Genomic DNA, 23,389 nt, shown 5'->3' with positions numbered 1-23,389 from the left:
CTTTTGGAAGAATTTAAAGATTCGATTGCTTTGGTAGTGAGAACCCATGTGGAGGAACAGAGGGTTGAAATGGTAAGACAAGCAGTAGAGATAGCTGATGATTGAGTTAGTTCATAGAGCTAAACGTTTTTTCCATCACCCTTTTAAATCAGAAAAGGATAGAAAGTGGGAAGGTGAAAGGAAGGTGGGTAGTCAGGGAAGAGAAGGAGTAGCTGGAAATTCCCAGGAAGTTTTTTCTCAGAATAAAAAGGAAGGTGTTGAGGGTAGAAGTGACGCTCAAAAATTGAGGTGTTTTCACTGTAACAAAGTTGACACACAAAGTCAATGTGTTGGAAATTGCAGGGAAAATCTGTTGGGATTATTTGGGATACAGAAAAGTTCTGGAAGTAAAAGTACTGGGAGGTTCTGACGTTCAGGCACAGGAAAAACCAATGGTTTGTGTACAGGTAAAACAGGAAGAATCAGTGATAGGTAAAGAAGTGGGTATGTGTTTACAATTTACCTAAGAGAATTCTGAGGAGCAGATTGCAGAAATGTTTAAAGATTTTGTATGTGAAGGGGAGGTCTTTCCATGTGTACAGGGTGGAGTAGGTAAAGATGTTAAAATTTTAAGAGACACAAGGGCTAGTCAATCCTTAATGTTGTGGGATAGTGACATTTGTTGTTCAGAGGGAGTATTGCAGGAACAGGTGATAATAAGTGGGGTTCATGGAGATGCTAAACCTATTCCATTGTGTAAGGTAAATTTAAATAGTAAGTGGAAAACAGGTGAGGTGATTGTCAGAGCAGTGAAAATATTGCCCTTGCAGGGGTTCAATTTATTTTGGGTCATGATATAGCTGGGTCTCAGATGTGGGTGATGCCTATGGTAGTTGAGCAGCCTGTAGAAGTGTTTTCAACAGAAGTATTGCAGAGAGAGCATCCTGGATTGTTTCCAGATTGTGTGATAGCAACGTCACAGGCTCATAAGTTGAAATAAGGAGGACAGGAAGTTCAAAGGCAGAGAGCAGGTGTGGATTTCCCCATGCCCCCAACAAAACGAGAAGTGTTGAGGTTTCTCGGCCTGACTGGGTTTACCAGAAATTTGTACCAAATTTTAGCGGTGTGGTTGCTCCGTTGACTGAACTATTAAAAAAGAACAAGAAGTTTCAATAGACCCAGGGGTGTCAGAAGGCATTTGACAGTTTGAAAACTGTATTAACTATGACTCCAGTTTTGGCAGTACCTAATTACACCAAGCAATTTAAGTTGACCGTTGACGCAAGTGATATAGGCATTGGGGCCGTATTGTTACAAGTATTGTTACAAGTACATTGGAATTGAGAAACCTATAGGGCATTTTTCACGGAAGTTGAATGTACAACAGGGAACACAGTCAACAATCGAAAAGGAGACTTTAGGTCTGGTGCTGGCATTGCAGCATTTTGAAATTTACATTGCAAACAATACGTCAGGAACATTTGTTTATAGGGACCACAATCCTTTAAAGTTTCTGGGCAAATTTCAAAATAGAAGTGCAAGGCTATTCTGATGGAGTTTATTACTGCAACTATTTAATCTACAGGTTATACATGTCGGATTACAGATGCATTGTCAAGAGTTTAAGGCTTAAAGGGAAAATTGGACATTTATAAACCTGGGACACTGAATTGGAATGATTTCTGTTGATGGAAGGATTTTTATATATATTGTTAATACATGCATCTGGTAATGTAATAGCGTAAATATACATATAAGTACAGGAGGTAGTGTAAGATGGGTTAATAAAATGAAGCCATCTTTTTAAATTATGATGGTTCATTTATCAATAAGGAGGGGAATGTCAGGAAGACATAATAAATTTTCATAATGTTATTTGAATTTATTATAAAGTAGAATAATAGCGTGGTCTTTGTCTGTGTGTATGTGTGTGTGTGCGAGAGAGAGAGAGACTTAACTGAATTAGAGACAGTTGGTCTGAAGGCTTTGATGTAACAAAAGAAGCTAGGTTTGAAATGCTAAATAGGTAAACATGGGTAAAGTTTTAGAATGTGAGGTGTAAAGAGAAAATTTCCATTTTTAAATAGACCAGATTAGCTTGAATTCAAAGAGGGGGTGAGATGTTTTACCTAACCAGGAGAAGTTAAGAAACAGTGCATTAATTTTTCGCAAAGATTACTGGTAAAATTGGTACTATGATAGATTTTTATTATTAGAGAGGTAAAGTCCAAAAACATAGTGAGCAGAATTTTTGGGTCGGCGAGCAAGGGCGGGGCCTGCTTGCCAACGCGTAAAATGACATGCGGTGACGTCGGGCGGGCGTCCCAACTTCACCGCACGTCATTTAGATTTTCAGTTCAGCGGGTGTGCAGCCGAGTCGGCTGCGTATCCACTGAACTGTCAAAGACCTATTAAGGCCATTTAAAAAGTAATTAAAGTAATAAACTGAGTTACCCGTCCAACCTTAAGGTTGGCAGGCAGGCAAAGAGCCCAGGCGGCCTTCACATTTTTCATGGAACCTCATCCATGGGCGGGATGAGGTTTCATGAAGTGTTTAAAAATTGAATAAAAATTTTTTAAAAAAGTCATTGACACGTCCCAGCTCAGTGACACTGTCACATGAGGGGACGTCTTAAAAAATTTTTATTTCCTTTATTTAGATGTTTAAAACTTAAACTAATCTCCCTGAGGCAGCTCTGTGCCTCAGGGAGATTTCTGTGCTCTTTCGCACACATGCGCGCGAATCCTCCCCCTCCCACACAGGGAGCGCTCAGCGCTCACAGGTGTGTGTCATGCTGGGCGGGCCTTAATTGGCCCGCCCACGTAAAATGGCAGCGCGGACCTGATTGGGGGCACCGATCAGGTTCGTGCCCGCCCCCACACTAACCCCTCAACGGGGGGAAATTTTTTCCCGTGAAACAATGGAAATTTACATTCAAAGATTAAAACATGTATAAAGGAGAGAAGGCTGTGTGCAAGGGAAGGCATTCTAAGATCTAACAAGTGTGAAAAAGCCTCCAGCCTCTGTGCCCAAACTGCTGTCTGCAAGAATTGAAGTTAAGAAAACTCACTTTGAATTCGACTGTTCAGGATGTCGTGTTACTTTGCCTGGGTCTTTTAAAATCAATGTGTTTTTACTGTTGCATTAATAGAGGCATAACTGGGAGTGAGATTAATTAGAGGAGCTAGGAGTTATCATAGTAGTAATTTGTAGACTTATGTATGTGCTTAAAATTATTTCTTTTATTAATAAATGTTTAATTTAGTTTTGTAAAAACCCTCTAAGACTCAGTGAACTTATTACTACTGAACTCAAGCACGTATTTCAAAATAAAAATACAAATAGCAAAACAGTTGTGGCAGTTGTTTCAAGTTTCCCTTTGGGATTTGAGCAACTTTGCATTTACCATTTGCTGTGCCATAACACCCTCAAAACTCTATAGAGATACCAATGCCTTAGCAACATAGCAAGGTTAACTGCATGATTATTTGTCAGCTATGACCATTCACCTGGGAGGATGGAGACTCAGAGTTGCAAGTTGGTGCCCTTCACCAGCCATGCTCCTTGGAGGCATTCCACCTGCCTCCCTCCCTTCACCCGTCTCTGACTGCAGCTGATGGCAAATGGCACAGGAATGGCAACTCTGCACCTTGCTGGGATCTCAATGTTATGAAACCCATGAGCCTGGAACAAACCTGCTGCAATGCACCCTTCACTATAGAGAGGAGGGCACAACTGAGCATCTTTGACATCAAGTTGCCTCATAATTATTAAGGTGTTCCTTTAGTCAACCACATGTGTTGACTTTGAACTCCACCCATCTGAAAAGACCATCCTCCCACCTAGAGTGACTGACTGCGTGGTCAAGGTCAGTTTGGAAAAACGGTGCCCGTCACCTTTCAAACTTGCTCCCCGGCCTTCTACCCTCACTCTGTCACCCACCAACTTCTCCCCATCACCATAAACCTACCCAATATCACCATTCCTCTCCTCTCTGCCACCCTTGAACCTACACCAGCTAACCTAGGCCTATCATGATCCACCTCCACATGCCTTTGCTCTCATCAGAGATGACAACTGTTACTGTCCCCATGCCCACCCTGACCCTGCCCCCTCCCATTATCCAAGCCACCTGTCTTGTCCCACTCTGAGGCTCACCTGGTGAGATCTTCACCTATCAGACTCTCATCCTAGACCTATCATCCTACCACATCCCACGATTGTGACTGTTCCCTTCTATCACCAGTACCCTGAGTTAACCGTCAACACCACCGACCCTGCCCTCCAAAACACTCCCCTCCCCTCCCACCTTCCCCGATACTGTTCCCCACCCAACTTCCCCGGACATTATCCCCCCCCTTCCACAGATATTATCCCCTGCCTTTCCCAGACATTAACTCTCCCTTCCCCAGACACTCTCCACACTCCACCCATCCCCCTCCACCGACGCCATTTCCCGGGCACTCCTCTCTACCCCTCTCATTTCCCGGACATTAACCCCTCTTCCCCAGACATTTGCCCCCCTTTTCCTAGACACTCTCACCACTCTTCCCCCGTAAGCTTGCCCTTCATGTCCAGCACAACACAAAAGTGCCATTGATGCCCCAAAGGCGATACAAGGGAGAGCTTCGAGGCTGATTCTCAATGCTAGAGGGTTGATTAAATATACTAAACTAGGATAGAGACATTAGGAAGAGATACCTTATAAAAGTCTGTAACATAGTTAATGGAATAAGGAAAGTAAATAAACTTCAGACCCATTAAAGAAGTATGGCAAGAATGCACATTTTAGGATTGTGGATGGGAAATTTAGTATAGATGTCAGAAAGTGATTCTTTACTTATGAAGTAATCAACAGCTGGAGTTGGTTTCCAGGAAGACCAGGTCAACTATTTAAAGGAATAGTGAAACAAAAATAAAAATAGCTGGAAAAACTCAGCAGGTCTGGCAGCATCTGCGGAGAGGAACACAGTTAACGTTTCGAGTCCGTATGACTCTTCAACATAACTAACTAAAAATAGGAAAAAAATAAAAATCCAGCATCCGCAGTTTTTTGCTTTTATCTAAAGAAGTAATGAGGTGTTTTCATGGGCAAATGTATTGATATTGTGGATGGATGAGGTCAAGTGCATTAAAGAGCCTTTTTATCTAAATCTGCCTTGCGAGAGGTATAAATGGGGAACGTAAGATAGGTACAGGTAAAGAAGGTAATTCAGGCACATCTCAGTTTGTTCATTCAGTAAGAACCTGGTCAAATATTCTATGTAACATATTGAGCTACTGGAAATATCAGAACAAGGAGTGGTAATGTTAGATGGATTTCTTGGGAGTCTGTTTGATGAATTCCTATGGGTCAAGAAAACGGGTTGCATGACATTTCCTTAAGAATTGAAATGGGTTGAGTTGACTCAATGGCAAAGTGATTGTGAACGAATGGATCTCACAGTCCACACTATGCTTTCTTCTGTTTTGGGTTTGGGCACTAGCTTATCATTCTTTTAATCATTGCAAGTTTCTGCTGCGAAACCTTTTTAAGTGGCCAGCTACTCCTGTTATTTTAGCATTTCAGAAGTGTAATGAACACATCTTAATGCTAAAATCACTGCTATATTGGCGGCTAGTTACTTCAATGCTTTCAATAGGTTTATTGCAGTTGGTTATGTTACTGAGTTTATAATCCATAGGTCGAGCCTAACAATCACCTATAAATTCAAATCCCATTATGGCAGGTGGGGAACTCAAATTTAATTAAATAAAGCCTAGAATAAAATGCTAGGATCAATAATGGTGGCCATGATAATATCGGGTTGCGCTGAAAGCCCACCTAATTCACTAATGTCCTTCAGGGAAGGAAGTCTACTGTCCTTACCAGATTTGGTCTACACGTGATTCCAGTTGACTTTTAACTGTCCTCTGCCATTCAGTTGTGTTCAAGAAAGCAGCTCCCCATCATCACCTTCTCAAGGGCAATTAGGAATGGGGCAAGAAATATTGGCCTTGCTAGTGATGCTCACAATGTGTGAATGAATTGTAAAAATATACATTAATTACTTCCCATTAACTCTCTGTAAGAAGGCATTTTCACAAACACTCTTGAATATAGAACAAGTTAATTTGTTTTTATTACAGTAACTGTAGGGCTTTGGACCCTCCAATTTTCTCTCCTACTCTCCTCTGAAGGTACTGTCTTATGCTAAGATTCTTCCCAACAGGCACAAGGCTTTGAATGGTTAACGGACAATGCAACAAAAGACAGGCAACAAATTGATTATTTTTGAATTTGTTTTAAGATATCAGCCTTGGTTCACTGTTAACACTCTCACTTCAGTCCAAGTTTGTGTTTTTGAACTCCAATCTGGATGATCCAAGCTGATAGTCTTGTCTGGCATTTCAGTGCAGCACTGGTTGCTGAATTGTTGGAGGTGCTATTTTTCAGATGCAAACTCAGGCCCGTGGAATTACTTGAAAAGCAGAAAAGTTTTCACAGTGCAACAATGGCCAAAGTTTATTCTTTAATCATCATCACTAAAGATCAGATAAATTGGACACTGCTGTTTGTGATACCTTGCTGTGCACAAATTGACTGCTGCATTACACAATGTTATAACAACGATGAGACATCAAAAGTAATTCATTGGCTATAAATTATTCAATGGCATTACCATCGCTGAATCTCCCATCGTCAACATGCTTGGGGTTAACATTGACCAGAATCTGAACTGGACCAGCCATATAAATACTGTAACTACAAGAGCAGGTCAGAGGCTGAGGGCAAGTAACTCACCTCCTGATTCCCAAAAAGTCTGTTCACCATCTGAAAAGAACATGTCAAGAGTGTGATGAAGTACTCTCCACTTATTGGATGAGTGCAGCTCCAACAACACTTAAGAAGCTCAACACCATCCAGGACAAAGCAGCCCGCTTGATCAGCACTCCATCCACCACCTTCAATGTTCATTCCCTCCATCACTGGCAGCAGTGTGCATCATTGACATGATGCACTGCAGCAACTTGTCAAGGTCCATAAGAACCTACGAATTAGGAGCAGGAGTATGCCCCTCAAGCCTGCTCCATCATTTAATAAGATCATGGCTGATCTAATTGTGGCCTCAACTCCACATTCCTGCCTACCCCTGATAACCTTTGATTCCCTTGTTAGACAAGAATCCATCTGCTTCTGCCTTTAAAATATTCAATGACCCAGCCTTCACTGCTATCTGAGAAAGAGAGAGTGCTCCTTTGACAGCACCTTCTGAATCCATGACCTCTACCACCTAGAAAGACAAGGCCAGCAGTTGCATGGGAACACCACCACCTGGAAGTGACCCTCCAAGCCACACACAATCCTGACTTGGAACTATACGGCCATTCCTTCACTGTCACTGGGTCAAAATCCTGGAACTCCCTTCCTTACAGCACTGTGGGTGTACCTACACCACTTGGACTGCAGCAGTTTCAAGAGTGCCGTTCACCACCACCTTCTCAAATGCAATTAAATATGGGCATCAAATGTTGACCTCGAGAGTGGTGCCCACATCCTAAGAATGAACTTTAAAAAGTATTTTAGGTTATCCTGAGGATGTGAAAGGCATTATATAAATGCATGCTCTTTTCTTCATTTGGACGATATTATAAATGGAAACAATGCCTAATCTAAATCAATACAGATGATCTAATTGTGGAACTAAATTGAGAATAATAGATTCTTACAATTATGGAAAGTATATTTTCTCATTTGATTATTTTATGCTGCATTTAAAGTTCATTACTTTCTCGTTTTAACAGGAAAAGAGAAAAAAGCGTTTGCACATTGTTTTCCCTCCTCAATATTTTTCAGAATGTATCAGGATAGTTTTTAGTTTGTTTTGCTCTTAGGCTACTCAGCTTGTTAACACTCAATGCAAACAATGAGGCTTCCCATTTGATTTATCATTCACCCTCTGGGCAGCACCTTTTAAGTAGATAGGCAGGATTTCAACATCACTGCATGTCCTTGCTGTTTGTCACTCTAGGAGAATAAAGCATATGCACACTCACATACACCAGCTTCCACTCCAGTCAGTCAGGTCTCCTACTTACACAGTGACAAAGGAACATAGGAACAGCACTTTCTAAACACCTGAACTCTACCACCTAGAAGGACGAGGGCAGCAGACGCATGGGAACACTCCATTTAAAGATGGTGGTGTAGTGGTCATTTCACTGGGCTAGTCATCCAAAGGCCTAGGTTAATGCTCTGGGGACATGGGTTCAAATGGGATAGAATTAATAAATATAGAATCTAAAGCTAATCTCAGTAATGGTAAACATGACAACTATCATCGATTGTTGTAAAAACCCACCTGGTTCACTAATGCCCTTTAGGGAAGGAAATCTGCCATCCTTACCTGGTCTGACCTACATGTGACTCCAGACCTACAGCAATGTGGTTGACTCTTAACTGCCCTCTGAAATGGCCTAGCACGCCACTCAGTTCCAGGGAAATTAGCGATGGGCAACAAATGCTGGCCTTGCCAGCAATGCACACATCCCATGAAAGGAGTAAAAAATCACCACCACCTCCAAGTCACACATCATCCTGGCTTGTAACTATATCCAGTAAGCCATTCAATCCCTTGTCGTTTGTTCCACCATCCAATTAGATCAGGGCTGATCATTATCTTAAACACATCTTTTGTTCCATAACCCTTCTGTAATGAGAACCAGATTTGCAACATGAAGAAACATTGGGCTGCATATTGCGGGGTTGGGGTATGGTGCAGATGGCTCACCTCCTTGGAAGCAAAGTTGGCGGAAAGCCAACATGCTCCATGCCACCTCGCAGCCATAATGTGCTGTGGGGGGAGCTAAATTGCCTGCCAGTGGGACTTCTGCCCCTCACTGGGGAGGAAGTCCCACTCTCCGGAGCTGCCAGCAGTCCCGGTGGCAGCACCAAGGTGTCATTAGTGGGTGTTGCCGGGACTGCACCAACACCCAAGGAGAAAGACAATGGGCCCCAGAGTAAGTCCGGGGTATTGGGTGGGAGAGTTCGGGCAGCTTAAGAAGAGGGGCATGGGGATGGGGTTGGTGGCTTTTGGAGAATAGGTGGGTAGGAAGAAAGGGGGTGGTACTATCTTGGGGGGGGTGGGTGGGGGCTGCTCTCGCAATGAGCAAAGGATAGCCCCAGAAGATAGTATCCCCCCCCCACCCACTTCCATCCCGCCCTTTTAAAAACATTTTAACAAAAACGGCCTGCCCGCTCCTGCTTGTTTAACTAGCTCAATTGGCTCTTGATTATTTATTTTAATATGGTGGGCAGGCTGCAGATTTTGGCACCTACCCACCTTCTATGCATGGGGGTGAGCTCAGGGGTGGGCAGGAAGGCGGTGGGGTCAGCACCCGCCCTATTTTATGTGCCCCCCTCCCGCTGAAAACACGCCCGGCTGGGGCACATAAAATCCAGCCTATTGTTTTACACACCAAAGTTGTTGCAATCTGGAATGCGCTACCTGAAAGGGCGGTGGAAGCAGATTCAATAGTAGCTTTCAAAAGAAAACTGAATAAATACTTGAAGGGCAAAAAATCTACAAGGCTATGGGCTAAGTACAGGGGAGGTGGATAGCACTTTCAAAGAGCCAGCACAAGCACAATGGACCAAATGGCCTCCTTCTGTGCATTCCATAATTCTATTACTCTGGTGTCATTGCCTAACAAAAGTTTTTACATTATAACTTTACAACAGATAACTTATACAGTAATACAAAATCAAAATACTGTAAATGCTGGAAATCTGAAATTAAATGCTGGAAATATTCAGCAGGTCAGGCAGCATCTGTGGAGAGAGAAACTGAGTTAACGTTTCAGGTTGATGACCTTTCATCTGAACTGGAAAAAGTTAGCGATGTAACTGATTTTAAACAAATACAGAGGGAGGGAAAGGAGGAGGGATGGGGAGGAGAGAACAAAAGGGAAGATCTGTGATAAGGCGGAAACAGGTTGATTAAATGACAAAAAGGATCACGGTGCAAGGCAAAAAGAGATGATAATTGGGCATTTTTCAGAGGTTATTTGATAGAAAACGTTTCATGTTGTGAATAATGCTAGAGACATTTGAGGTTTTATGCATAACATCTGGAAGCAGGTTATTAAAATAGCTATCAAATTTTCCTGCAGACAGAAAAGAGACAGTGAAAATACCCTCAACTCTGGAGGTCGATGTGAGGGATGTAACGAAGGAACAGAAAGACATGACATTCATCCAACCATTGTCACTGTCTGATATTGTTAACCAGCCGCATGAGAAATTTCCAATGTTAGTCAAAATCCTGGATGCCCCAGAACAGCAGCCCCCCTTTAAGAGAGAGTTTTTTCACTCACTGAGGAAGGGCAGAGTTCTGAAAATTCACAAGAAGCAGTTGTTGAAGAAAGTCCTCGCTACATCCATGCTTAACAAGGTCAGCCGGCATTTCTTAATTTGCACAACCTACAAGGGAACTTTCAAAAGGCGGCCAAGGGAGTTCGCGACTGTGTTTGATCTCTGCAACGCCATCAGCCAAGAGGACCCTTTGAATGTTGTGGTTACAAAAGACTGCATGTGGAATGAAGATGGGTTGTCTTCTCTATGTGTGGGCGACCGCATAGTCACCATGTTTAGGACTACTATGCAAATGACCATTAATGGCGTACTTCAAAATACTGATGTGCTCATGTGCAGCAAGAGCCCAGAAAGTGAAGATGAGGATGAGAAGGAGGATGAGGAAGAGGATGACTCTATGATGCTTCCTTTGTACCTGGAGGGACGATTTGTAGAAGAAGTCCATGACACCAAGAGATACAAAATAATGGAAATATGTGATAAGTTCAAACTCCCTTTTCAAGTGAAAGCCACATCAAGAGATCCTTCTTTACCAATCGATATTTTAACATCCTTCCCAACAATCAAGCTGGAGGAGATAATCAAGGTGCCCAATTTGGTTGTCAGTTTTCTAGACGGCCCTTCTGAGTGCTTCTCAATCCCAGTCGACTGGGTGACCATGAGTGTCTGCCACCTGGAAGGTTGTCCTACAGAAGACCATAGCCTTAAAAATGCAGCCTCGGTGGAAGAGTTGACTGATGTCATGTACTATAATCTGCGGAAATTGTCTACTGCAACTCTGTGTCCTCCACCGCGACCACCCAAAAGACATAGCATATCTATTCTCTCACCAGACCCTACCCCAGTTGGACCCCTTTGTCGCTCTCTTCCAGATTATGAAGAGCAACAACCACCTTTACCCGCTAAGGTAAGAATTATCTGGTGTCTTGAAAAGTACAATGTTCAGTTTTGGGCACTGCACCTCAGGAAGGATATCTTGGCCTTTGAAATGAGTGCAGTACGGATTCACTAGAATGATACCAGAACTAAAAGGGTGTAATTATGAGGAGTGCTTGCATAGACTAGAGTTTCATTCCCTGGAGATCTTTACTCACTTTATAATGTTTCACTCTGAATAAATCTAAGTATATACCTCCTAACTCAGCCACGGCACATTGTCAGTAGGTGTCTCTTTATATGTGCTCAAGTAACAATCCAACCAATGCCCTCAATTGACACACAATTATCAGTTGCAAAATATTGTCTAGCACAACTATATTGACCCCATTCTCAATTTTTTTCCTTTGTTTCTGTTCCTCTTTCTTCTTTCACTTATGTTTCACTGTCTCCTTCGCCTCTCTTTTTGTCTCACCGTGCCTTCTTTCTTAACTCTCTTGCACGCTCCTTTTCCTCCTTCCTTTCATAGTCCACTGTTTCTACCTCTCTCTGCAACACTTTTTACCCTTCCTTCTGCAACATTTGCACTGCCGTGGGAATATTGTGGAGATCAGAGAGAGAGAGAGAGAGAGAAAGAGAGAGAGAAAAAGAGAGAGAGTGCTGAGGGGCACAGGAGCAAACTGGTGGACAAAGGACACAGATATATATAGCCAGAAAAGTATTGAAACAAAGAAATTGGTGTTGAAGACTTAAAACAATTGGTGGGGGTGAGGAGGGGAATGCTTGTGTTATTACAACCTGAGAGGATGGATTTGACATGACTTGAGCGCCCAGTCTTCCTAGCTCTCGTTAGACAGATCTCGACTCCCGCTAGTAGAGATCGGCCCGTTCAGTAAGGTTCTGATTAAAGGTCCCTCAACTCTACCCCACCAATGTGCCTTACTTTCATTCTCAGAAGAGCTTGCTTAAACCTTCTTAAAGTTCCATTTCTCTCCCTACCTCCCATGGCCAGTCAGAGTGTCATTGAAAATTTAACATAACTCAGGCAAATACTTGGATTCATCCTTGCTTTCAAATCCTCCCATGGCCTCATCCCTCCCTAGCTCTGTAAACTTCTCTAGCCCCACAACCCTCTGAGACATCTGCGCTCTTCCAAATCTGGCCTCTTGAGAATTTCTGATTTTAATTTCTTCAATATTGAGGGTCATGCTTTCAGCTCCATAAACTTTGGAATTCCCTCCCTATACCGCTCTGCCTCTCCATGTCTTCCTCTTCCTTTAAGACATGCCTTAGAACCAAACTCTTTACCAAGCATTTGGCAAACTTCTGAAAAATCCCTCAAGTGTCTTTGTATCTAATTTTGCTTTATAACACTCTTGTGAAGGGCTTTGGAATGTTTTATTATATTAAATGTGCTATATAAATATATGTTATTGTCGTTGCTGCTGTTGTTGTTACCCATTGTCTATTCTGTGGATCATAGGTTAATGCCAAAAGAAGTGGTCACTACAGTGTAATAGAAGTTAGAGGAAACAATATGATTAGAAATTCTGCAGACACTTTGAGCTGGATTTTCACTATGGAGGCAAACAGCTCGAATCGACATTTTCCTACTTGGCTGAGCTGCTTGTTTATGAAGGGCCCCAGTTACACACAAGCCTGGCTCTAGGGAGGCGGGGGTGGGAGGATGTTAGGCCAACCGACCCCAGATGCAGATCATAGGTGACCATGGAGGTGAGCAACTGCCAAGGGCCTGGTTAGAAGGCCCCTTTTGGTTCGCTGGCACATTGTCCTAGTTGCATTAAAAGCGGTTAGGCCCTCTAGCCCTCACACACACCCACTCCCCATGCTACCTCCATGCCTATTCACCCAGGATGCATTATTTTCAGAACCAATGAGCCATATAATACAAATATCAAGAATATTGTGGAGATAGGGAGAGAGAGAAAAAAGGGGGAACAAGAACACCCATTCAGAAATCTGCTTCGAAAAAAACTGCTGTTCCTGCAACCCTATAAAGTGTCAAACAGAGTTATTGTGGGATTAGTAACAGAAGCTTTAATCACTTCACACCTCAAACTTGTCCAAAAAAAATACAGGCATTGACAAAAGAGATCACAGAAAGAATAACTAATTATAACCTTGCATAGATATCAATCAAGCAAAGTAAACACTCCATTTCAGTCTGTCCAAACAGATACCTGCAGTTAGGAGACTTGGAGTTCAGTCAAACATTCATAATTAGCCCTGACTGACAACCAGATGTCCGGCCATCTTTCTCTGCTACTACAGTTCCCAGGTGGGTTCATTATGACTCGACCTAAACACTCGATTCACACACACAATTCGCACACGCAATTAACACAATAGATTCACACACTTGCCTCACACATTTTATTTGCATACTCGATTTGCACAATCGATTTGTGCACTTGATTTGCACGCTCAATTCACATACTCAGCCCACACATGACACAAGCACTCGACTCAAATGCTTGATTTGCACGCTTTTGACACAAACACTCAATTCTCACGTCCAATTCACCAGCCATTGAAAGCATTTGAAATGAAAATCAGACGGGTTCTATAAAGTGTAGCCCATCAGTTCCACGTGATCATCACCCTGGAGCAATGGCAACAATTTTTCCCATAATGCCTAGAAATGTTGCTGTGATAACATCATGCTGTAATATTGCAATGTACCCATTTTCAGGTGATTATTGCATGATCGGTCACTCAAGTAACTTGTGAATAAATCAGGCATTTTATTTAGGTCTCCTGCAGTCTCAGATGGCACGATGGAGCCCTCACTCCTGTTCTGCAGTGATCCAGCTTTCTCGCGGGTGGAAGATGTAGGATCTGATTAACTTCAGTCAAGTTAACCAAAAAGCATGTGGATATTTAACTTTTTGAACCTGATGGAGCTGCCTCATTACTGTTAAATATTTTTTGAGCCATAGTTGTGGACAATGAGGAAATAGGGCTTGTAGATTCAATAACAGTAAAAGTAACCATCACCGTTAATCATTTTTCCATCTATTTTTGATTACCACAAATGCCATGTTCATTATGTTGTAGCGGTTTGAATCAGGGCATTATTATTTTAATGGGAACAGCTTTGCTCCAATCACATATGAAGTCTGAGACACCTTGTTAAGATTTGTGACACGTACACAGAGATCTGTCAAACTGGTTAGCTCGGCAGTGAAACTTAATAAAATCTAAAGAAGGTTTCTTTTTAAAAAAAAACATCTCCCTCGGGCAATCAAATGTGTTCTTACATAGTTGGAGCAGCATAGCAGCAACTTAGGTCTGCAGCCGGCTAGGAGTGCAACCCCATTTTGCAAACCCAGGTCAGGCGTGTCAGAGTGCTAGCGCTTCCTTGACACCAGATGCCTGAAACAGAAAACATTTAATTTCCCAGCCCCAACACCTTTAACTCAAGGAGCTCATCATTTATGCTACAAAAACATATCCCGGAGAAGAAAAAAGAAACCTGAAGTTGCATAGTCTTCAGAGAGGAGCTTGATTAACACCTGAGACCAAACCAATCATCACAGGGTTTGTAAATATTTTGTTGGAAAATTTATATCCAAATTTACCCATGGCCTTGATCTTTTGAACACTTGATTGACCATATCTCCCATAACTGCTTACTGTAGGTTTCCAAACTAGAGTCACTGGGCCCCGAGGAATTTGCAAGGTGACCCTGAATCCACCTGTTATCAGATTCCTGTGTTCTTAGATTTTAAAAAAAACTTGCATTTATATACCGCCTTTCCCACCAGATGTCCCAAAGTGCTTTACATCCAATTAAATACTTTTGAAATGTAGTCATCTTGTAATGTAGGTAATGCGACAGCTATTTTGTGCAACAAACTCCCACAGAGAGCAATGTGATAATGGCCAGATGATCTGATTTTGTGATGTTGATTGAGGGATAAATATTGTCCAGCATACAGGGTATAACTCCCCTTCTCTTGTTTGAAAGAGTGCCATAGGATCATTTGTGGCCAGCACCCAAGAAGGCAGATGAGACCTCAGGTTAACATCGCTTCCAAAAGCCAGCACCTCTGACAGTGAAGTACGCCCTCAGCACTGCACTGGAGTGTTTTGTGCTCAGTTCCCAGAGTGGGGCTTGAACCCAGAATCTTCTGACTCAGTGAGCAGAATGCTACTAATTGAACCACAGTTGGCACATATGCTTATATCCTGTGTCACTAATCCTTGTCCTAGTTTCCTTTGGGTAGCTGAAATTATCTTTCAGAATTTAGGATGGGGAAGCCCTCAGGTGTGTGTTAGGATTTCCAGAAGGCTCCCTGTGTGAACAAAATACACAACTATTCCTGTGTCACGGTCCTGCACTGCCTGTTGGTGTTGTTGCCAAGGGCAGTTGCTTCTAAAGCTCATGAGCTCCCCCAGCTCTTTATGTGTTAGAACTGCAGCTGTGTTGAATGCAGAATTACATAGAATTAACAGCACCAAAACAGGCCATTCAGCCCAACTGGTCTTTGCTATTATTTATGCTCCAAACATACCTCCTATCATCTCACCCCATCAGCATATCATTCTTTCTCCCTCATGTAGCTATCTAGCTTCCCCTTAAAGGCATCTCTGCTATTTGCTTCCATTATGCATGTGACAGCGGGTTCCACATTCTTAGCACTCTCTGAAAACAGATGCTTCTCCTGAATGCTCTATTGGAATTATTCATTATTTATTTATATACATATATATATATATATATAGACAGAGAGAGAGAGAATGGTAATAGCACAGAAGGAGGCCATTTGGCCTGTCATGTCTGTGCTGGCCCAAAGGAGCAATTTACCTAGTGCCACTCCCCTGCCTTTTTCCCATAGACCTTCAAATTTTTCCTTTTTGGATAATGATCCAATTCCCTTTTGAAAGCCTCAATTGAACCTGCCTCAATCACTCTCAGGGAGGGCATTCCAGATCCTAACCACTTACTGCGTGAAAAAGTATTCTCTCATTCCATTGCTTCTTGTGCCAAGTGCCTTAAATCTGTGCCCTCTGTTTCTTAGGAACAACAGAGCAGGAGTAGGAATAGGCAATTCGGCCCATCGAGCCTGCTCCACCATTCAATTAGATCATGGCTGATCATCAACCTCAACACCACTTTCCTATGCTATCTCCATATCCCTTAATATCATAAGTATCCAGAAATCTATCAATTTCTGTCTTGAATATGCTGAATGATTGAGCTTCCACAACCCTCTGGGATAGAGAATTCCAAAGATTCATCACCCTCTGAGTGAAGAAAATGGCCTGCCTCTTATTCTGAGTCTGTGCCCCTGTTTCTAGACTCACCAGCCAGGGGAAACATCCTATCCACATCTACCCTGTTGAACCCTGTAAGAATTTTGTAAGTTTCAATGAGATCACCTCTCATTCTTCGAAACTCTAAAGAATACAGGCTCAATCTACTCAGCCTCTCCTCGTAAAACAATCCTGCCATCCCAGGGATAAGCCTGGTGAACCTCTGTTGCACTCCCTCCATGGCAAGTATATCCTTCCGTAGACACGGAGACCAAAACTGTAATTCATGAATAATAATATAATTTATGCTTTGACATAGGAAAAAACAACACCCGTGGGTTAAGAAATTTGTTGGGGCTTTTGCTCCTGGACACCATCTGTGGTTTAACGTACAGCTGCAGTCAACCAGGCAGCTGCTGTGACAGTGAACAGGATGCATCGTGGCTGTGATACCTTCACATTTCAATAGCTCAATCATTCCCACTGTCTAGTCCTATACATGAAAAATGGCTAATTAGACAACATGCCACCTGGCTAGGGGCCCCCGACTATGAATAACAAATTCAACGATTCCTTCAGCATTCTTAACAGCTTTAATGACTTTGTTAATGGCCTTAATGGGCCTTTGACAGTTTGGCGGGTACGCAGCAAACGCGGCTGCGCTCCCGCCGAACTGACAATCCATAAGACGCGCGGTGACATCGGGACGCCCGCCCGACGTCACCGCGCATCATTTTACGCGTTGGCGGGCAGGCCCCGCCCCCACTCGCCAACAGGAAAATTCTTCCCATTATATGCTATCTGCCACCTTCTTGTCCACTCATTTAACCTATCTGTAACCCTTTGTAGACTCTGTGTCTTCCTCACAGCTTACTTTCCCACATAACTTTGTGATAGCAGCAAACTTGGGCTTCATCCAAGTCATTAATATGGATTGTAAAAGCAGAAGCCCCAATGCCAATTTTTGCCACTAGTAAAAGCCTGCCAACCTGAAAATGGCCTGTTTATTCCTACTCTGTTTTCTGGACCTTCAACCAATCCTCTCTCCATGCTGATATATCACCACCAAATCCATGAGCCGTTAATTTTTCAATAACTTTTCATGTGGCACCATATCAAATGCCTTCTGAAAATCCAAATATACTACATCCACTGATGATCTGAAATCTTCTTTTCCATGATGAGTATAATACAAATGTAAGGTGTTTACCAGTTATTCAGAACTGAATTGTACTTTGGGGACCATACAAAGTAAATGTTAAATTACAACTGATTGTGGCTGGCAATCATGATCACCTTCCCAACAGTTGCTTTTTAAAACAAAATCATCAATCTTCTCCCCTCTTTCCCTTTGATCTTAAGCTTTGATCTATAGGCCGTCCCAACTAAATGACGGTTCCCCTCTTTTGAGCCTAAATATGAAATTAATATAAAGCTAGTCAATCATAGGTTTCTTTTCTCATTCATTCAAAAGACATGGGCATCTCTGGCAAGGCCAGCATTTATTGCCCATTCCTAATTGCCCTCGAAGTGGTGGTGATGGGCCACTTTCTTGAACACTACTGAGTGGTTTGCTAGGCTACTTTAGAAAAAGTCAGCCACATTGCTGTGGGTCTAGAGTCACTTACAGGCCAGATCAAGTAAAGACAGCAGATTTCCTTCCCTAAAGGACATTAGTGAGCTGGGTGGATTTCTATGACAATCCAATAGTTTCATGGCCCCCATTACTGTTACTAGATTGTTATTCAAGATTTACTTAATTAACTGAATTTAAATTCTCCAGCTACCATAATGGGATTTTGATCCTATCCTGACCACATGTTCACATAAATGTACCACACACCAGGGGGGTCATTGGATAGTGATCAGGGATGGTATATTTTTAAACAAGATACAGCTGCATAGCCTTTGCAAAGTCAATCCTTGCATTACAGTAGAAGACACTGATACTCCTCAACCCCCACCTATGGCACCTCCCCATGTCCACGCAAAAGATGCAACACCTGCCCCTTCACTTCCTCTCTCCTCACCGTCCAAGGGCCCAAACACTCCTTTCAAGTGAAGCAGCATTTCACTTGCATTTCCCCTAACTTAGTCTACTGCATTCGTTGCTCCCAATACGGTCTCCTCTACATTGGAGAGACCAAACGTAAACTGGGCGACCGCTTTGCAGAACACCTGCGATCTGTCCGCAAGAAAGACCCAAACCTCCCTGTCGCTTGCCATTTTAACACTCCACCCTGCTCTCTTGCCCACATGTCTGTCCTTGGCTTGCTGCATTGTTCCAGTGAAGCACAATGCAAACTGGAGGAACAGCACCTCATCTTCCGACTAGGCACTTTACAGCCTTCCGGACTGAATATTGAATTCAACAACTTTAGATCTTGAACTCCCTCCTCCATCCCCACCCCCTTTCCGTTTCTTCCCCCTCCCTTTTGTTTTTTCCAATAATTTATATAGATTTTTCTTTTCTCACCTATTTCCATTATTTTTAAATCTATACCTTTAATGCCCTGTTAGTCTTTCCACCCCACCCCCACTAGAGCTGTACCTTGAGTGTCCTGCCATCCATTCTTAATTAGCACATTCGTTTAGAGAATATCACCACCTTCAACACCTCTTTGTTCCTTTGTCTGTGACATCTTTTGATTATCTGCTCCTATCACTGTTTGCTTGTCCCTACAACCAACACCCCACCCCCCACCCACCCCGCCCCCGACTTCTCTCCCCCCACCCCCCCAACTTAAACCAGCTTATATTTCACCCCTCTCCTAATATTACTCAGTTCTGTTGAAGGGTCATGAGGACTCGAAACATCAACTCTTTTCTACTCTGCCGATGCTGCCAGACCTGCTGAGTTTTTCCAGGTAATTCTGTTTTTGTTACTGATTTATATTTCTTTGCCAAATACATAACTTGCCATGTCAGAGAGGCAATGACATTAGAGGTTAATACACCCGTGTGGCACAGCAGTCTTTGAGATATCAGCACAAATTCCACAAAAGTCTTTCAATTTTCGGTTAAATCTGGATTATCATTGTGAGGGATAGAATGTCAAAAGAACTCCTAAACCTAGTGTGGAAGGAACTGCTCCAAGCAAAGGTTGCCACAGTAACTGCTACTGAATAGAAAAGCATGACAAAATCAAAGTCATAAATCATCACATAATTCAAACTCTTTGCCACTCATCAACCTCCAACTTAAAAAATCACAGGCTTATCATATTCATTATACTTACAAGGCCCATTATCTCCTCAATGCGTGATCAATCTCAAAGCTTTTGTCGACTGCATTGGGCAAATGTCACAGTCTAACTATTAGGGACAGAGGTCTGACCATTCATTGATGCTTTCAATTAACTCACTAAAATATTGACAGCAGGGAAATATCACTTGGGTTTACGGACTGACAGGTTCAATCAATGTAGCCTACATCATGTTTGGTAAAGTTCGTGACAGTTGTTTAATTTTATTGGTCTTCCATATACCTGTGCCAGCTCTGAACTTGTTAGCATCTTTCCAATTTTGTCAGAGAATTCTCGGAGAATTAAGAGGAGTCGGCACAGATGGACACCTTTAGATAAAAACCTAGGCTCACGTTAATGGAAGGAAAAGATCAGGGACCCTGAAATATCTCAACACCAACAATTTGCATTTTTATGGCATCTTTAACAGACAAAAAAAATAACAAAGCACTTCAAGGAGGTGTAATCAAAAAAACGAAGCCAAGTCAAGAAAGATGATACCAAGAGGGTGACTGAAAGGTTGATAAGTAGTTAGCTTAGGTCTTGTGGTGCAGTAACCCACCCCCCCCCCCCCCCCCCACCACCCCCCCCAACCCTCACCCCCACCGATGCTGCCAGACCTGCTGAGTTTTTCCAGGCAATTCTGTTTTTGTTTTGGATTTCCAGCATCCGCAGTAGTTTTTTGTTTTTATACCTGAAGCAACACCTTTATCTGGAACTCAGTCATGGCAGGAGACTCCTAGGGAGACAGCAGAAACAGCTTAGGGATGTCCTCAAAGCATCCCTGAAGATGTCAAAAATCCCCGCCAACTCATGGGACTCCAGGATTGTGGCAGGCCCAAATGGAGAAGGTTCATTCAGGAAGGCACCAAACACATCAAGAGATTTTGTTGTGGGCACACAGAGTAAAGGCGTCGGAGAAAGCGCACAAACCTCCAAACAATTCATCTATCCAATCCTGAGCACCACCTGCCCTGCATGTGGCAGAATCTGCAGATCCCACAATGGATTTATCAGCCCTCTCAGAACCTGTCCTTCCCTACCTGTTAAAGCCTGTATGTTCCATTTGAGTTGAATGGCTTTTCCTTGAATAATTACCTTGTGATTTTCTACCGCATATCAAAAACATACTTATGTTCTGCTCTTTTTTTTAAAGCTGTGTCTTTTGTTGTACTTTTACAGATTTACTTTTGTAGATTAAAACACGGGCTCCGTAAACCATACTATCCAGCTTCATTGCGCAAAATCAGTCTTCCACCGTGTGCTGCACTGAAGAATGCCTTGCATCTGACAGGGCAAAGCTATATTCTGATTTTATTGTCATTGCTCAATTGCTTGCTCAGTTAGAGTATTACAAACGATAACCCACTGTGATGACTAACAGTCATTATAAGCTCCTTTCAGGAAACATACATCTGCCAATAATTGTCTCCCCTCATGTGTAAACTAATGGGAGACAATTTAGTTTGATTGGCATTGAAAAACATAAGTATCAAACTTTTAAAAAGTTTACGTGAAAAGTGGCCGTTTTTCAGTGGCTTTGTGTTTTTCATTATAACACCCACAGCTTTACCAACACCTGAGTCCTCTCAAAAGTCAACACACCAAGCTTTGAGGTGCTAATCACTCAAACAGCTCCAGTGGGAAGAGAAACAATTACTTAGTGTTAATTGGACACTTAAGCAAAGGAAAGCTCTCATTTTGTGAATAAAGGCAAAATACTGCGGATGCTGAGAATCAGAAATGAAATGGAAAAACTCAGCAGGTCTGACAGCATCTATAGAGCACGAGAGATCCGTATGACTCTTCTTCAGATCTGAAGAGTTACCTCTGTCTCTTTCATTTTGTGAATTCTGACTGAAGTCTGAAAATAGCAAGGGCCCCCAAGGTAAATAACAAGCCGAGGACTGGTAGGGTGTTTCTGTCTAATTTTTTTCTTTTGGCTGTCTGCCTTAATGCCTCTCATTGTCTTTAAAAGTTCTTCCAAACCTATCTTGTTGATCACTTCTTTAGTCACCTCCTCTAAATTTTCTCTCCCCAATGTTTAATTCCCTTCCTGTATAATGCCTTGTAACTTTTTGCAAAAGACACAATAGATATGTAAATTGTTAATGCTGGCATACAGAAAGCTTCTAAATTCCATTTACTGATTTTTCTCTTTAATTGCTTTCTCAATTGCTTGATCTTAATATAAAAGGAGATAATGTCAATCAGTTATGCAATTAGACAAACAAACTGCAGATTAAGTTTAATATTGATAACATAAAATGCTGCACATACCTTAGAAAGGTATATGAAGAACAGAATAAAATCAACACAGGGAGATTTGAAAAGGGTGCTGTGAATTTATTGAAAAAGCAGAAAATGCTGGAAATACTCAACAGGTCTGGCAGCATCTGTGGCAAGTAGCAATTGGATATTTCCAGCATTTTCTGTTTTTATTTGATTTTTAACACGTGCAGTATATTGCGTTTCTGTGAGAATTTATATTTGTTTTCAATATCCAAGCAATGTGGTGAAGCAATTAAAAAGCATCAACAAACAACTTGCAGATATCTCACATTTTATAACACAATGATCCTCACATATAGAAATAGGCAGGGAATGGACAGTGAGACAATTTGGGAGAGATTAGGAGGGGAACCAAAAGTCTGTTCAGAAAGACGACCTTTAATTCCACATGGGGTTGCCAACGACTAAGACATAGAACACTGCACAGAAACTAAGAACCTTTGGAACCTGACACTGAGCACCAAGCATGGCGGACAGCTCAAATCAGAAAGTTATTGAAACAGAACTAACTTTTGTCCAGTATTGCTGTGAAGGAATTAAACTCATTTATTTTAAATCTGGGAACAAAGAAATATCAAAGAAACACATTAATGCCTTTTTTTGCTGGCATCACACCATGTAATTTTACTTTTTAAATTGATACCTTTTGAATTTTTCTATTTTTCATTGCTTCTTCCATGCTAATCTCAGTAACAACCGCTACAATTTGCATTTATATAGGATCTTTAACATAATAGAATGTCCCAAAGGGCTCAAGATTCCATTGTACATATCATTACTCCTTTCACACTTTGAATTTAATTATTAAGGAACAGGTGAACATAATAATTAACAACAGAGATAAAAACAAAAAACTACTGCGGATGCTGGAAATCCAAAACAAAAACAGAATTACCAGGAAAAACTCAGCAGCATCGGTGGAGAAGAAAAGAGTTGACGTTTCGAGTCCACATGACCCTTCAACAGAACTGAGTGTAGTTAGGAGAGGGGTGAAATATAAGCTGGTTTAAGGTGGGGGGGGCTGGGGGAGAGAAGTTGAGGGTGGGGTGGTTGTAAGGACAAGCAAGCAGTGATAGGAGCAGATAATCAAAAGATGTCACAGACAAAAGGATCAAAGAGGTGTTGAAGGTGGTGATATTATCTAAGAAAAGTGCTAATTAATAATTAACAAATTGGTTTGATATCACTTGTGTTTTCAATTGTTAACACTTTACATAGTATTAACCTGCTGGAAGCAATGTCTCTCTAATTTTTTCTACCCATGTACGGAATGAGTTTTGTTATGTGCAATGATAGGAAGGTAATTTGCAAATGTGTGCCACCAGTAGAAACAAAAAACATACTATATATTTTTTTTAAAGTT

General features: G+C 42.0%; 1 protein-coding gene across 1 annotated transcript in view; it reads left to right on the top strand.

The window, feature by feature from the left end:
- Window positions 1-23,389, top strand: part of themis2 (thymocyte selection associated family member 2) — a 91,106-nt gene that overhangs the window by 45,728 nt on the left and 21,989 nt on the right. The window contains exon 4 of the mRNA XM_078567338.1: window positions 10,133-11,241. Coding sequence (XP_078423464.1) covers window positions 10,133-11,241 — 1,109 coding nt within the window. The remainder of the gene's footprint in view (window positions 1-10,132; window positions 11,242-23,389) is intronic.

This window comes from Cetorhinus maximus, chromosome 21 (genome assembly GCF_964194155.1).
Source record: "Cetorhinus maximus chromosome 21, sCetMax3.hap1.1, whole genome shotgun sequence".
Classification (NCBI taxonomy): domain Eukaryota; kingdom Metazoa; phylum Chordata; class Chondrichthyes; order Lamniformes; family Cetorhinidae; genus Cetorhinus; species Cetorhinus maximus.
The sequence above is the reverse complement of the archived record's forward strand: the minus strand, read 5'-3'. Positions and strand labels throughout refer to the sequence as shown.